General features: G+C 34.0%; 1 protein-coding gene across 1 annotated transcript in view; it reads right to left on the bottom strand.

The window, feature by feature from the left end:
- The window catches only part of LOC118738306 (myb-like protein Q), a 56524-nt gene extending 44730 nt beyond the window's left edge, over positions 1-11794 (bottom strand). The window contains exons 1-3 of the mRNA XM_036469229.1: positions 11486-11794; positions 1105-1385; positions 968-1017 (exon numbers count right to left, since the gene is read on the bottom strand). Of these exons, the coding sequence (XP_036325122.1) occupies positions 968-1017; positions 1105-1385; positions 11486-11728 (574 nt within the window). The 5' untranslated portion in view covers positions 11729-11794. The remainder of the gene's footprint in view (positions 1-967; positions 1018-1104; positions 1386-11485) is intronic.
- Positions 11795-18146: the final 6352 nt, after the last annotated feature.

Here is an 18146-nt window from a genome sequence, read left to right as displayed (position 1 = left end):
TTCAACTATTCCAACACGTCTGTAAAATGCAAAAAGACAGAAAAGAGCTGTCCTGAGTAGCTTTTCAGCAGCTCTAGATTTCTTGAAAACGAAAAAAAAGTTCTGAATATTTTGACAAAAAAAAAATGTTTCAAAAATTTTCCCATTTTAATGCGTTAGTTTTAGAGTTCCTGTAAAGGTAAAAAGTTCTGAAAAAGTCGAAAAGTATTAACTACAAAAAAGAATTAAAACTTTTTTTGTAACTTAACTATTTCCTCTGTTTTAAAAATTGTTTTTTTTGTGTGTAAGTTTGCAGTTTTTTCCTTTCCAGGAACTCTAAAACTATTGAAAGGCTACTCTTGACAGTATTTTTTTTTTAATTTATCTTTTTCGACTTAAAAAAAAGTTTTTTTTTGGCGTAATGTGCAGAATTTACTTTTTCCAGAACTCTAGAAATATTAAAAAGCTACTAAAAAGTTTTAGTTTTTATGTTTTTCATACAGTTAACTATTAGATTTTTTTTTCAGAACAGTTTATATTTTTTTTTTAACAATCAACTTTTTCGACCATTTGAAAAAATATTTTTACGTAATTTTGCATAATTTATTTTTTAATTTTCAAGAACTCTGGAACTATTGAAAAGCTACTCAAAGCAGGTTTTTATTTGCTACATATCGTATGCTACGTGAATCTGGCAGAACCTTTTTTCCTTTTCAAGAACTCTAGAGCTTTTGAAAAGCTATTCAGAACAACTTTTTTTCTTGCGTCATGCCGTATGCCGACTTCCTGGATATCATTCCAACCTAACATAACCTACATTGATATCGCTTATCGCTTTCCTTTATTCGGAAAATATTGCATACTCTCTATCTGCTTACGCAAGTTTTTCCAATTACATATTTTAGACTCATTTTTATTTCCTACAAATCACAGTATATTTACTTATATCACTTATGAACCGAATGCTTTTAGTCATTCGCGGACTTACCTGCATTAGGTGGAAATTCGTAGAAATACGCTGATCTTGGACTTAAGCAACTGTAATTATAAATAAGAGATTACAAATGGTTAGGTGTTGATCAAAGTGTAAGCGAAAGTAGAAACAAGAAATATGTGACGACTTACTTTTGCTGCAGAAAATTCAAGTGTGCTACGTTTGGCGGGAGAGTTTGATGAGTTTGCAGCGCCTGATGTTGCTGCTGTTGCAAATGTTGTTGGCTACCTGGCACTAATGGTAATTGCTGTTGCTGTTGTTGTGCTTGGGCCTGTTGTTGTTGCTGCAACGTATGTTGTTGCAGTAAATGCTGCTGCTGGGTGAGGCCGCCACGTGCAACACGCGGCGCAAATACACCGTAACCGAACCCGTAGATCTCGTCCTCCTCCTTGTCCGACAGACAACTCGAAGGCTGCAATAAAGACGGAAGAAAGCCAAAATAAAACAAGATTGGCTATTTTATTTAGACAAGTACACTTGTATGCATATTTGTAATACATATGTATGTATACATATATGTATGAATATTTATGCAAGGAAAACATAGTAAATTAAATTGTAAATTACTATTGCAGCCACAATTTAAGCTGCTACAATCAAGAACGAAAACAAAGTTCAATTTGGTAGAGGAGGGTAAGGCGAGCTTGAAACTTGTAACAACCGCTAGAAAGTGGCAATAAAATAAATGAGAACGAAAAAAGAAACTGGAATGACAAACAAAGAGTATAAATATTTTCTTAGTTGCTCGGCGCAAAATACTTGTGAACTGCTGAACTTCTATTGGATGGCCGTAAACATGGTCGAAAAGTAATTTGAGAAGCTTTCATGCTGCCAAGTGCTTGGCAACTTTTACGCTAAAACGGATTAACACCTTCGAGAGTTGATGTTAGTAAAAATAAAAAAAAATCTAGAAAATTTAGAGCAAGGCAACACAAGTAAGAACAACATTTAAAAGAAAAAAGTAAGGAGCGAAAATATAAGAATATTAATAAGGAAGGCTATAAGGAATGCTTATCAAACAGAGTTAACATTGGTCGGAAAATAACAAACCCAAATACCTGAATTTGCCTTTAGCACCCTCACTGATTGCAAGAATACTCAACACATTCTCCGGCCAATGAAAATGAGAGGAGAATAAAAGCAAAAATTCTATGAAGAAAATAACTCAGAAATACCACAAAATTATTTTGATGTTATTTAGGTACAAACACACATACATGTTTATTCAAATCAGATTAATTTGGCCAAACAAAGTGATAAAATCACATTTGGCATATAAATAAAACTGCTAAAAAGAAGTACATACATGTATGTAAAGTGGCGGTCAAAAATGGATGAATTGTGTTTCGTTTCTACTACTTACAAAGTTTTTCAAGCGCAAATTTTTTTGATATATTTTTATAAAAATATTCATGCTTTAACTAAAACCATACACATCACCAGGGAACGGATTTTATGGAAATTGCCTTTTTTTCTGCTAAAGAGATCAAGTATATTTGATTAAGAATGTCCACGATTTAGCTTTCCCTGATTCCATATATACACATTTTATGTTGCCTTTTTTTGCCTTTTTTAAGATATTTGCCTTTTTTTTTGCCTTTTTTAAGATATCTGCTTTTTTCTGCCTTATAGAAGTGCAGGGACCTCTTGCCGAATTTGAATTGGAAACATTCAAATCCGTTTTCTCAGCTAACGTAGGCTTGGAGACAATCAGGGGTGTGAATAAAATTGTAAAGGGCGAGGAAAACGCCCTTATTCCTGATAATATGAACGTTTCAAACGTTCCATATTTAAATTGGGCTCCACTTGTATCAACTTACGTCGAGCACACATTTAGTATATTCAAAGCTTTTCTTCGCGAAAATCGAATGAAAATGCTGCCAGAAAACTGCAAAATGCATCTTGTGGTTCAATGTTACTACAACTATACAGATTAAAGTTTTATGAGTTAAAAAACCCGAATGGATAAAATAGTCAAAGATTCAAAGTACAAATTTTTCATATAATGAAACTACATAGTTCATAGTTTTTATCTTTTTCTAAAATAAATGTATTTTTTGATTGTTCTTCGTATTTTCTGTCTTTTTAGTGCCTTATTTTGCTTTTTTTGCAATACCTAGTGCCTTTTCCTGCCTTTTTCGCTATTTTGTTTTGCCTTTTTTGCAACACCTAGTGCCTTTTCCTGCCTTTTTCGCTATTTTATTTTGCCTTTTCCAGCCTATTTCGTTATTTTATTTTGCCTTTTTTATAGGTTTTTAGGTCCTAAAAATCCGTTCCCTGCGCATCACAATTTCAAACTTTATGCAGAATTTAGAAAAAGTCCACAAATTTTTATCTAAATTTCAAGCTTTTGAGCCAGAATTTTTATAAATTTTTTAGGTATACAGTTAACAGTCTTATAAAATTTAAAGAAATAAGTGCAAGTTTTGAGCGGCTAAATAATCGCATTGATTTGTAATATAGTTTTTTTTTTTTGTTGACGGCGTTTTGCACTTTCTTCCACGTAAACATGAGTTTCTTGTGGAAGAATATTAGTCAACGCCAGTTTTCCTAAATTTCGCAATTTTTATGAAAAAAAAAAACGCAAATGCCGTCAGAGCAAATTTTATAAGCCTGGTAACTGCATCCCCAAAATATTTGTAAAAATTCTGGTTAAAAACTCGAGATTTAGATAAAAATTGTGTGTGATTTATACGGTTTTTGTTAAAGCATGAACCATTTTTTATTAAAAAAATATCAACCAACTTGAGCTTGAAAAACATTGTGAATATTAAAAACGAAACACCATTAATCGTCTTTTGACCGCCACTGTATGTAAGCATTTACGAATACAAGTGCACACAGATATAATACACGTTGCGAGCCTCCTCACAGCTTACTGCAATAAATTTGTACTGTACGTCTAAATTTGGATTGAGGAATGGATTGCTTGGGGACCACAAACACACAGTTGTGGCTTTCAGTAGATTTAAAGATAAACTGGAAAATACACAGTGGTGGTACAAAAATAAGGTGAAGGGAAGGAAGTGAAAAAAGCAAAATGCCGACAGCAATTCATTCGAATTGAGTTAGATGTAAAAACATACTTATCCCCCATACATACATATATTGCAAGAAGCAAAAATATATTTAATGTAAGCGTTTGGTTAACTCTTCAAGTTCGGTCTTCGTAGCGGTTTGAAAGCAAGTAACCACACACATACATACAATTTTTGTTCCTTGACTTTCATTTAATCCTCAAGGACGTGTCAACACAAAGCAATTGTTTTTAATTCATGGAATTCCTTACTTCTGAATATACATGCATATATCAATACCTTCATATGCACATATGTACGCAAGTGTTATCCTTCAGTTAATTTTACATTTATTTATGTAAAAATTGATTATGAATTTGTCTTAAGTGAATTTTCGAAGACAAAAATTAAACCACTTTCGTTGTAAGTATGTAAAAAACGTAATTTTAAACTAAGGAAACCGAATAACCATACTTAGTATCTAATAAATTGGAATGGAATGAATACACCACAATGGACTTTTCAATACGTAGAAAGTTCAAACTAAAGCCTTGAGTTATAAATTTGGAGTATTCTTTCAACCGAGGCATATTAAAGATAGCGGCAAATCTCCGCCATATTTTTATTATGAAAGAGATCATTCGTTGTTTGAAAGCGGCATCATGTTTAAGCCAGGCTGAAGTTTGGCTAGTTGAGATACCGGTTCGTCCGCTGGCCTAGAACTATAACCAAATTTTTATATTAATAAAAAAAATCATGAGCCCCTGTACCACTTGGGTCCGCGAGACAGTCATGGAATTAATGTTAAAATGAGTCTCTTCTAGGGAAGGGAAAGATAATGTACTTTATTGATTCAATATCATCCTCATCACGGCAACTGCAGTAGGTGTCATTGGCCGGTAGAGCCGTCTTAATAGCATGTCAGTGGCCGTTTATAAGTCCGTAACTTGCCTGAGTAGAGGACGTTCCAGACGAATGAATGTGTGGGACCATCTCTTATCAGGTCCAAGTGGATTCTGTCAACCATTTGCCTTTTCGAACAGTGTTATTTAAGTCATTATTTGCATAACGATAGAGGTGTGCCCTCATGTCTCTATGGCATGGCACCTGAAGTACATCCGTAGCAAAATTACTAATTAAGAATTTTCCTGCATTCTGCAGCCATTATTGAGACTTTCACATCAGTACAGAGACCCGATAGCTGCTTAACTATCAGAATAGATCGTTGCGGAAGGCAGGTTAAGGGAGGATAGGGTAACCCAAAGTTCAGCCTCTTTTATAGCTGCTTGGAAAACGCTGCAGTGGTATGGCAACAATGATTTAGTGAGAGGTTTTTCGAGCGTCCCTCTTCCTACTTTTAGATGTAGTTTGTATATCGATAGCTGAGTGGAAAATCGACCTATCTCGGAAGCCAGTTCGAAAACGCCCTATCTCAGAAAACATCTCAAGAACGGCCTACTTCAGAATTTGATTGAAAAACGCCGTATTTCCGAATTTGGTTGAAGAACACCCTATCTCAGCTTATTTTCAATGTATTTTCATTTGAGATGGGGCGTTATTCAACCAAATTATGAGATTGCGTGTTTTCTAATAAAATTCTGAAATAGGGCGATTTTCAATCAAATTCTGAAGTAGGGCGTTCTTGAAAAGTTTTCTGAGATAGGGCGTTTTCGAACTGGCTGCCGAGATAGGTCGATCTTCCACTCAGCCATCGATATGCTTGTAGAGTTATCTTGTAGATCCAAGACATAATCATCTTCCCCATCGTTGTTTTAGGGAGTATGTGTAGAGAATTTGTGAGGCGGTGTAGTGTAGTCCGAAGAGCACGAATGTTTGGGGCAGTTAATTGTTGAAGACTGGTGTGGTATTTTATAACATTACAGCTTGTCTGAACTTTTCACAAAGGTCCGCGGGCAGGAAGTTAAGTAAGGTTCGTAGGTCTTTAGCTTGTATGCCGCACTTTGGATCTTGATAAGTCTAGAATTAGTGGCCTACGTAATCAGTTATGTCCACCAAACGGCATATAATTAGACAGTGTACTGTGGGAAGTTTGAGACACCATTTCTTGACTAGGTCGTTTTACAGGCCCTCTCTGCGGTAACCGCCTTTCTGGCCCACTCCTCAACGTTGCGTTTCCAGGTTAGTTTTATGTCAAAGTGATGCCCAAGTATTTCACTTTTATAGAAAAATTGCATGGGAAATATTTTCGTAGAACATTTTAACCCATTAGATCCAGCCTGAAGGGGTTATTTTGACCCTTACTTCAAGAAACTCCACAAGAAGCATTGATTTTAACCGTTTTCTCGACTTTTTTGTAAGCTACTTAGGCCGCTGTGGTGTAGTGGTACGCAGTGCGCGCTTCCACTCCGCAGCACCCGGGTTCAAACCCTGGTCAAAGCAACATCGCAAAAAATATAGAAAAAAGGTTTTTTCTAAACGGCGGTCGTCCGTCGGCAGGCAATGGCAAACCTCCGTTTATATTTCTGCCATGAAAAACAGCCTCTCATTAAAATACAATCACCGTTCGGAGTCGGCGTAAAACTTTAGGTCCCTCCTCTTTGTGTGACAACATCAAGGCGCACGCCACAAAGCGGAGGAGAAGCTCGGCCAAACACTAACATATGTGTAAGCGCCAATCTATTATTATTATTATTATTACTTAGGCCGAGACATGACAACTTTAGTAGGCCATACAATAAAAACACGAGCTACTGCGGATAAGTTTGAATTGTCGTACAATGTTATTTTTCATATGGCTGTATATTTGAAATTATATATGTAACCGCTTACCTGGGTAGGCGGCCCTTCTACAGGTCGGAGGTAGGAAAGGTACGTAAAAAACTTTACTCAACTTTGCTAACATCGGAGTACTGGTGTTTTATGTAAGTGTTATAGAATATTGCTAAAACCCAATATTGAATATGGCCAGAAATTTTTAAATTGCGATAATTTTCGCCAGAGTCGTAAAAGTTTGCATAATCAATAGTTATTGTTCTACTTTTAAGGGCCATTTGTTCAGTATTTAGTTATCACTACCTCCCAGTTAAACATCATTATTGACATTTTCAACATCATGCATATAACATGTGGTAGATAAATCAGCAATCGTTTTTAACCGGAGCATTTACCTCTGGTTTGTGTTAATCGGACATTGAATAAACGGCCCTAAATTTGACCAAACGAATGGATATGTAACATTATTTTATGCAAAAATCTTTTGAACTTCTGGTGCCAACAAAAAGTGTCTGGCAATCCGTGATCGGACTTAAAAAATTTTGTGTGGTAGAATCTGGAAAAAAATGTGGTAGATCTCAGGTTTTGGATCAAAATTTGTACAAAAATTAAAAAAAAAATCTGAAAGGTTTCACTTAAATTGCAAACATTTTAATTAGAATCTAAAAAAAAATCAATTTTAGTATAAAAAAGTGCAAGATTCAAGTTGCTTGAAATTGCGTTGAGTTTTGGCAATTTTTTTTGCTTGACAGTATAAAGCAGTTCTTTCCAGATTTTTTCGCACATATTTTGAAAGATTTCTGCAACCTTGCGGAGTGCTGCCAGCTTTTCTTTTTTATCACATCACGATGTAGCAAACAAATGTGGCAGAATCAGAAACCGCTACTTGGGATTTGCCGATTTTGGCAATTCTCAAATAAAAGTAAACAACGCCTCAGAAACCTTAGATGTACTTCAATTTGCTAATGCGTTCACAAAAATCGCCGTCTTTTTAACATTTTCGCTATTAATTCTTTTTTATAAATCATATATTCTGCAATTTAACACAATAAAACCACGTTTCCTGTCAAACAATTTAATATTGAGAAAATTTACTATTTTACGGTTTATTTTATCCTCCCATTCTGCCTGTTGTTAGTGTTTAGTGTTGGACAATTTTTGCTCTTAAAATAAAGAAAATTATGTCGAGCAAAAATAAAACTACTCAAAAACGCGAACATGTGGTAGATTTCAGACCTTGTGTGGTAGATGTGGTAGATGCTCAAAAAAGTGGCAGATCTACCACAATGTGGTAGAAGTCCGATCACTGCTGGCAATATTGAATCAATCCCGGTAACAATATTCTGTAAAACATATATAAAAATCTGCACTTCGAGCTTAGTGAATGTAAATAACGGTTCTAAGTGCCTTTCCTGCCCCACAAAAAATGGGTAATCGCTGTTGGTGGTAATGTGTTCTAGAACGCATTGCCTTATAATGTCTTCTAATTTGTTCGCTTCTTTTAGGCATTGTCGGTAATGCATAGCAGAATGTTCTACAATATTTTATTAATTTCGCTGCTTTGATTCATTACGGGGAATGCAGAGTAGAATGTTTCACCATAGTCAGCTGAAAAATAGAATTAATAGCCAAAAATTCTTTTCTACCGTTACTTTCTGTGGAAAATTCCATCGCATAAAAATCATATTTTGCTTTGTTAAATTTACAGCGAAGTTGAAATCAGCCAATCAAGTGAAGTACATGAGTGAGGAAGTACAATTTTAAGTTTAATTACATATCGATTTTTAAGTAAGATCTAAATACCTAAAGACATACATATGTATATATGTATGTATAAAAACTAATTTATAAAAATTTTAATCTTTTAATCTGTATTTTCGGTTTTCAATTTAATATACGTACATACATAAGTATGTACCTATCTAGGCTTTCTACAGTAATTTCTCTGTAAAGGCATTCTTTGTTCGTTTCTCTGGATTCTGTTTATCTCTTCGTTCGAAGGTATTGCTGCGGGTAAGGGCTTACCGCCAATGACATGGCCTTGTTAAAATAATGCCTTCTTGAAGCGAAAGGGGGTAAGCCATTCCCATCGCCTAATTCGATTCCATTTTAACTTCTGGATGGTAGCCCGCCACCAGTAAAATAGCGCCTATCCAAACAAGCAGATACATATAAATTTTTAAATACATATATACTAAAAAAAAATCGCTCTTGGAACCAACCCTACTTAATTAGTAAAAATGAACACATTTTTTTTGAACGACTATATTATTATTTTTATCTAATGCTCTATCCAGAATTGCAGCGGACGACGGTTAACCGCTGTCAAAATTAAAACCTACAAAGTCATATGGAATGGCACATAATTGCAGCGACTGCGGTTCTACCGCCGACGTTTTTCGGTTGATTTAAATTTACTTCTGTTACCCCCCGTCCAGCGGGGGTGGCACAATGTTAGTTGAGTTTTGGTTATGATAATTTTTATTGTTTTCACAAGTGTGCCAATGTTTGCATCCATTTTTATTTCCAGAAACAATAAGCACGTAACGAAAAAGGTTTCAATTTTAGTGGTAATTTCCAAATTAAAATGACAGCTGACGGAAGCCGTCATCCGCCGCAATTGTGTTTACGCGGACGGATTTCACTACCGCGATTGAACAGCTATTCACTTACCGCCGAGCGCTTTACCGTCGTCCGCTGTAATTCTGGATAGAGTATAATGGTCTGATTACGTAAATTACAGGCTTTCACTTAAAAATTCTCTTAAATGAATGACGCTTATAATTGAACAGCCGAATTTGAACGTAACTAAATGCCACTTCGAAATCAGTTTCATTTTGATTTTCTAAGTTCTAAGTTCCGTTAAGTTAACTTAGGTTGGTTGTCATAATCAGGTTTTAACTCCTTAAAAAGAAATAAAAAGTAGCAAGTAATATTTCGTTTGTTTTGACGTTGTTCTTTATGAATTAATCTGGCTTTTACACTGCATTTTTCAAAAGACATTTTTTTGATAAGTCATAAAGAAAGTAGGAAGAACATAGTATGAAGTTCCTAAGTTATTTCGCATCTTAAAAATATATTAAACGGTTTTAACTGATTCTTCTCGTTTACCACTACGTGATGCACAGTGTGTCGCTTATATGGAGCCAGGCGCAAATAATAGTTAACGTGCACGGACTTCGCTGCCACTCCGTCGCTTGGGTAAAAGATTGTCATATGTTGATTTCGGTAGGTTGTGTGAAATCGCGATTGAAGTTTGGAATACAATTTCTCAAAAACGCGAATATAGATTTTCTTATTTAATTTTTAACGTTTATTGTTAATTAGTTTTGAGTTTGTGAAGGATTTTCTTTAGTAAAATTTTGTCGAAAGCGCCATTTGTCTACAATTTGGCAGCCACTTTGTATGAAATACGATGAAATGTGATAAAAATGCCTACTAAATTTACGTCACTTTTTACTCAATATCTCGGAAATAAAAGGAGATGTACAAAAATGGAGAACACCATTTCTAAGATATTGATTAGTTTAATATGACTGCATCACTAACTAAATTTTTACTAAATTATCGAAAAAATTCGAGTCGATATATCGGAAACTAAAGGAGATATCTAAAAACTGATAACACCAATCGAAAAACCTTATTTCAAAATATATAACTGCATCTAGAACTAAAAATCGTCAAAATGGCGCTTACGACAATCTTTTGCCCAGGCGACGACTTGACATGTGCTCTAATCTTTCTTTAGAATAGGCAATTTCGAAATATGGTAAAGATTTGATAATTGCCACGCCTTCCAATCTTGTGGACGGAAACATTAAATTTGATCCGATTTCCATAAATTTTTTTTTTTTTTGTTAGGAAAACCTAAATATAAAATATGGGGAAGGTTGGATCACCATAACGTCTACAACTCGCAAAATATCTGAGCCCAGTTATCAGGGGGACGAATTTTTGGGCTAATTTTTGTTTTTTTTTTTCTTTTCGGTCCACAGTTAGGTTTTTAAAATTCACTGTGTTCCACTTGTCAAGTTTTTTCAGTATTTGTGGTGACCACCATCTTTCATTTGATACCCAAATTGAGAGAGTTGTGAAGATTTATGTAAACCGCCATTTTGTAGCGGAGGCCATCTTAGATATACAAGGTTTCTGAATATATTTAATTATAGATAATATATAATTTATATCTACTATAGACCCCTAAATGTAATTTTACACGAGATTTTTTCAAATGTTCAAGATCAATTTGAGACCAATTTAGGAAAACTTCAATACACTGTGAAAAATATTGTGAAGTTTATGGGCAAAAGGCAGATGGTCTGATATTCTGAAGTTCTTCCTCTTTGATAATTGCCATACTGCATTCGTGCCTTTTTTATTTGCCTCATTTTGTTGCACAGTTTATTATTAGATACACATTTGATGATTCAATAAATTTTGACTCAAATGTTTTTTTTATTATTCATTTTCTTACGCTACCGAGCCTTTAAGCTGAGTTTCCATATTTTCTACATTTGTTTGGAAGTTCAGAGATAAGGTAGAATCGGTTAGATGAGTGTGGCACAACTTTTTTTTCAAATATCGAAAATCAAAAGTTTAATATACATGCCCTGTATCATTTTTTAACCAATTCATTCAAATTTCATTATGGAACACTTACGTATGTACGTATGTATGTACGAATATATGCAAATCATTAACTAAGGAAATGTGTCACCTAATTAAAATGCTACTTCATCACTATTCTAGGTAGTATACATACCGAATATTTTCCTGGCACATAAATTGGCTGACTATGACTATTTGGTAGGCCACCTTGGCTCGAATGGCCTCGATGACCGTGATGCCGGTGGTGTGTGCTGACGCTGGGGCCACCTATGCCACTCACGCCACTGCCACTACCGCTACTCCCACTGCCACCGGCCGGATTCATGGGACTTCGTTCCGCCCACGCCGCTTGCCGAGCGTTTTCTAAAGCACTTAAAATATCCCCAAAGGGAGCCATTAACAATTCACAATACACTGATGCAAGACCCTCTAAATGACCACGCTGACCGTCCTGAAAAATACAACACAATACAAAGACAACAATAAACAAACTAGTCAATTTTTGCACAAACATTATATGTATTATTTTTTAAATATTTTTTTTCATTTTTGAATTCTAAATGTGTTCGTTCTAATGTTATTGTTGTAATTGATGTTCGAATTTCACTGGGATGTATACTAAATGAATGATTATTATGAGGTGAGAACACTACTTTATAAGAAATTACGAATGTGAGAAATAGTTTTTAGCGGTAAAAGGTTATGAGGAGTTAAAGATGGAAAGATGGTGAATTTACTAACTCTACATTTGTGGTTATGGTAATTATAATGAAAGCTATTTTCGTTTGTGCAATGGAATGCTAACTCATCATACGAAGTTTAGGAAGCGGTTTTTGTGGTCAAATTATTGTTTTTATAGGAGTGGGTTACTGATATGGTTAATCTTGAAATGAGTCTTAATATGAAAGTTAGATAGGAGGAGGTTAGTTTGTGAATTGTAGAGGATGAGAAACGTTTAGAGCACATATTTTTATAAAAATAAATGTAAGAGATTGGTAACGAGAAACTGTGCAATGTATTATAAGATATTTTATAATTATAGTTACAATGACGATGATGGGTGAAGTTCGATAATAATTGATGGATAGACTACAAATTGCTAAGGATGGAAAAAAAACAATATTAAAGAGGACTTTAGTGGCAGTGGGATACAGTAGATAATGCATTCAATACAAATTTAAAATTTTTAATATGTCTGTATCCAAATACAAAGTATATTATACATATATACACATATATGTGGATGTGGACTACATGTATATTTAGTTAGTGGTTACGAGTACATACACCTTACCTTAAACGCTAGTAACATTTTGTAGACTTTCATGATAAAGTTTAAAAGGGAAGTTCTTAATTTTTTGTTGATATAAGTCTAAGGGTCATATTATTATTCACACTATTTAACATTTGATCTTATCACCTTCTTTGTACGCGTAAATACATTTTATATATGTTAATATAGCTTAAAGTAAAAGTGGCTAGCTGATCAAGTTAAGTAACATTTTGACCAGTTTTGTGTTTGCTTTTTTAATGTCTATAATATTTTTTTAAAAGTTTAGCACATCGCGTAAATAGCACCATATAAATCCACATCTCAAACTTCCTACACAAATTATAAAAATTCTATGAACTTTACCCATTGCACCCAACAGTTTTAAACTCTTTCTAAAAATTTTTTATAGCCCATTAAATTTTAGTAGGAAAAAGTGCACGTTTCAAGACGCTAGGAATTTGTGTATTATACCCGAGCGCACTTGTGCACGAAGGTGTTATAACTTTTTTTTAGTATGTTTTTTTTTTTTGTGATGACGATGTAGTGAATTTTCTTCCAAATAAAGTATGCTTGAAAATTTTTTTATTTGGAAGAAAATCCTAGCACTGTCCATTGCTGTAGGAGATGGAGAATACCGCAGACTATGGAACTATGAGCTGTAAGAGCTTTTAAATTTTGTCGCGTTAAATTATATTTATTTTACAATATATTTCCATCACATTATTTTTGCTGTATTTTTAATCGGTTGTTTGAGAGCTAGACATTATACTAAATTGATTTTCACTGAGAACATTTTATGTATATTTAGCTAATTATATGGAAGATTTATTTCGCAAAAGTGAGTATATGAACAATCAGCGGTATGAGAGATACCGATATTGATGATTTTCTCAGAAGACTTTTTACGATTAATCAGCAAATAGCTCTTAAAATTGCATGGTTTTAGCTATCTCAAAGAATGATTTTCCAAGAAAAAACCTCATATCTGAACAAAAGTAGCATGAGAGATAATTTGTAGTAACTCGATCTGGTTATTTTCAGTATGAAAATATTGTTGACGATAAGGGAAAATTGGGCGAAATTTCATGTTCCTAGCTCCAAAAAAAGATTTATAACAAAAAAGCGATATGTTATGTATGTGTAAACAGACACACGCTTACCAAATTACATTCGGATATCTTTAAAACTGAGGGACTTCCCGTAATTTTGAGTGGAAGTAGGCATTTTTAAGCGAGTTTGGTAACTTCACTTGACTGCTTATAGTTTTGTTACAAACTGGTCGGATATTCTTACTTCTGTCTACTAACATATTACTCATCATAATGGCTTAAGATGTGGACACATCGTTATGATCAAAGCAAAACACCTAATTTGACCAATTTGAAATTTTACACCAGTAGAAAAATAATGTTTTCAATTTACTTAGGAAACTCTTCCAAAGCTGCTCTAAAGACCCCCATTAAATTAGAATTATTTAAAATTTGGCTCTGAGTTTTGACAAGGAGGTGCATATGCGAGCAAATTAAGAGAATCTTAATAAAGAAAACATTTCCAAGAGGCTGCATAGATGATAGGTAATCACAAAAAAAAACAATTTTTTTATTAATTTTCGTGGCTTGATATGATAAGAAAAAATAATGGCAGTAAGTAGTGTTTTTTTCGCTAATGGCAACCAACTGTATAGGAATCTATGTATATATTAATACTCTAACAAGAACACTATTGGAAAGGCACTCTTCTGTAGATGAGGAGAGTTTTTATGATTTAAAAATTGGTTGGTAGCTGTTGTTGTAACATGTTCAATTTGAGTTGGTTTTGCATTTTATTTTACTTCGTATTTGAAATGCAACATTGTAATAAAGATAAATGTGAAGATGATAAAATAAATTACAATGATTAAGACAAAAAAGGAAAACCAACAAAACCAACCACCACATGATCAAGTGTTAATAGCAGAGTAATGGATTTACTGAAATTTGTCGATTTATCTAACCAAATTTTTGGAAAATATATTGAAATTTCAAGGTTATATAACTTTATCGAGTTATCCCTACTTATCTCGTTTTATCACGTTACCAGAGTAAATCGAGTTATCAAGATTTGTCGACAGCTTTCAAAATATATATAGAGCTTTGATAATTAGCCGACTTATCGAGATTTATAGAGGTATCCAATGTTTATCGAATTATCGATTTATATATATACATTTTTGAGTAGTCGAGATTTACCGAGCCCTCGAAATTAATCGAGTTATCGAATTTTGTTGAGTGGTCGGATCTTAGTGTTTTGAAAATTCATTTAGTTATTGAAATGTACCACATTATCGAAATTTATCGACAAACTGGAGTGTATGTGGCCAATTCCAAGTCCTGCAAATGTGCTCCAAAGACCTTGAAAGATATAAAAATGTTTTAATTCCAAGGCAGAGGTTTTTAAGGTAAGTAATTTTGTACCCTATAATTTAGACGACGTGCTAAGTTAGAAATCCTTGCTAACTAAAAACTAAGTAAACAAGTGAACCTGAATACCAAAACTTTTTTTTGCGAATATGTGATGTTACTTTCGTATAATGTATACATATGTGTAAACCTACTAATAAATATGTACATACATACATGACCCTAAGTTTACATATACACACATACGTACATATGAATGTACGTATATACTAGTAATTTTTAGCAAAAAAAAAAACCGACTTCAACTCCCATATAAAAAAAAAATATATATATATATATCTCATGATCCGCTGATCGGATCTTAGTATGGGACCACCTCTGAGACACTACCTTTCCGATGCAAAAAGAATTATCGAAATCGGTTGACGTGGTCCAAAGTTATGCGGTAACATAAATAAAAAAAAACAAAAAAATAAAATATTCCGATGAACTGATAACCTCCTCCTTTTTTGGAAGTCGGTTAAAAAGTAAAGCTATCTTGCTGCTTTAAAAAATCAGCAAATTTAGTGGCTAATAAAAATGTTTCTTGCGAAAAATTACAATAGAATCCCCACTGGCATATAAAACCATGCAATCAGCGTAAAAGAATGGTGTTTGCTAGCCAATTAATTTTTGGGAATAGACACAGTAGCGAAATGTGTGTATGTACAATGTACTGTACATTGTATATACATTTACACAAATATTAATTGGTAGGTATTTTGTTGCCGAAACAAACTTCACTTGGGTAAACTGCAGCTGTTGAAAGAGTGACGGAGGAATTTAAACTTACTCATTATGAAATAAATAAATAAAACGAGTATTATTATGGTTACCTATCTAATATGGTTCTTAATCTAATACTCTTTCAATTTATTCATTTATTTAAGTTTTAGCTAATTTAGGTTTATTTTCAGTTTGATTTATTGTTGCCTCTTTTATTTGCAATAACTCCATAATGAATAAAAAATTTGTCGTCTTTCAATTTGCCAGAAAATATTGTTATTTAATTAAAAACTTTTGGCATCTAGCCCATCGCTGCTAACATCGCCGCTAATATCGCGATTGTCTTTCATCGGGTCGAGACTAAAATGGAAGAAGTACTCTTTTGTAGATGAAGAAATTCTCTACAAACATAGCTGCCGCCGGAAGTTGTAAGCTATGATTAATCACATTCGAGGAACCTATTACAATTGTTATTGCTTTCCTATTAAGATTTATCAAACGCATGGATACTCCTACATGGCGTATGAGTAATACTACTACACACATTGTAGATATATAACGATGGTGAAACATTGACAACTCATAGCTGACATCGTGGTTAAGCATTGTGAATTTTTGACCATCGATATATTAGTTTTTAGTTAAACTTTATTAATTGAATTTCAATATGTAATTACATTAAAAAAATTAAGAAAATAATTAAAAAAAAAAAAACATTAAACAAAATGTTTCTGCTGTGCGAGGAATATTCTAATTCCACAAACCACTGTGCACATAAGAAGAAACACTGCCGTCTGTCAGGATACAATTTGGGTCGCATCCTCTGGCCGGCCAATCTAAATACCCACTGCCTTCTATGAATGCTATTACATCTCACATGAAAGTTTATTGGTTAAAAAAGAACCGTTTACATAATGCCAGTACGCCTTTTAATGTGGCGTACATACATATGAATTTTTATAACCCTTAAATACACAAAATAAAGTTTCAAATTTGGTACATGATTTTCAAATGCAATTATACACTTACAATTGGATGGTTTTTAATATTTAACTGCACTGTACGTCTGTTACCGCTTCATAATATTTTTTTAAGCAAAAATTCAAATATAAACTTCTGCTGATAAAATTATTCAAATATCGAGACATCATGGCGGCCGCTGTGGTGTAGTGGTTAGAAGCACGCTCTTCTACTCCGCAGGACCTAGGTTCAAGCCCTGGTCAAAGCAGCGTCGCAAAAAATATTTAGAAACATTTTTTTTTTTTACAGCGGTTGCCTCTCGGCAGGCAATGGCAAACCTCCGAGTGTGTTTCTGCCATGAAAAGCAGCTTCTCATAAAAATACAATCGCCGTTCGGAGTCGGGGTAAACCTGTAACAACATTAAGGCGCATGCCACAAATCGGAGGAGAACCAATTTTTGCTGAAAGGCAAATAAAAGCTCTGCGTACATTTTTAGCGCTTAATCTCAAAAATGTAAAATTTTGAGTTGTGACTCTTTTGAAGACGGTGTGTGATATGTATTTATAGGCACATATGTTCACATATACATATCGCTACCTAAAGGTGAAAAGATGCCAAGTCCATTTTTTCGATTTTTCGCCTCTCCTGAACAATTTCAAAAAATGGACTTGGCACCTTTTCACCCTTAGGGGATAGAGGGATTGCAAGGTTATCTTCTATTCCTTAAGCACTCTTTATGTCGTGACTAGGCACCGATCGGTTGAACTAGCAGGCGATCTTTAGATCCGCGTCCCGGTCGGCTGGGTCTCATTGCAAACACGAATGTATGTATATGTATATTTAGTATGTATGTATATTTAATTTCTTACTTAAAATTCAATATCTAATGCTGTAATTTACCAGGAATGTGGTCAACTTAAGCAAGGAATAAGTTCTAATTACTACTAAAGCTAAATACTAACCAAAGATATGCTTATTTAGATTTTGTCAAATTAAAACCCTTCCATTAGAGTACTTAAGGCAATTAAATAATTGACAAAAAAGTGCAAATATATGAACATAAATACAAAACATACATATGTACACACATACATACATACATACATATGTAAGCACCCTGGTATATGAATTTGTGCTTTCATCGCATTGTCATCCAACTAAATTCTGGCGGAGTGGGTGTACCAACGACTCATTTGCTTACTTATGTATAAAGGCTGTGTGCACAATTTGCTTTGTTGTTGTTAATCATAATTTGCAGACAAAAGCAAACGTAATTTAATTTCACTCAAAAATAGCAAACGTACACGTGTGTATGAGTGTGAGCACATCTCTGCGTAATTGCGCAACAACAACAACAACAAATATGACAATGACAAGGCAGACAACTGTAGAAATGGCAACAGTATTAAAGGCAATG

Source organism: Rhagoletis pomonella, unplaced genomic scaffold, assembly GCF_013731165.1.
Source record: "Rhagoletis pomonella isolate Grant_MI unplaced genomic scaffold, Rhpom_1.0 Rhpom_scaffold_00004, whole genome shotgun sequence".
Taxonomy (NCBI): Eukaryota; Metazoa; Arthropoda; class Insecta; order Diptera; family Tephritidae; genus Rhagoletis; species Rhagoletis pomonella.
The sequence above is the reverse complement of the archived record's forward strand: the minus strand, read 5'-3'. Positions and strand labels throughout refer to the sequence as shown.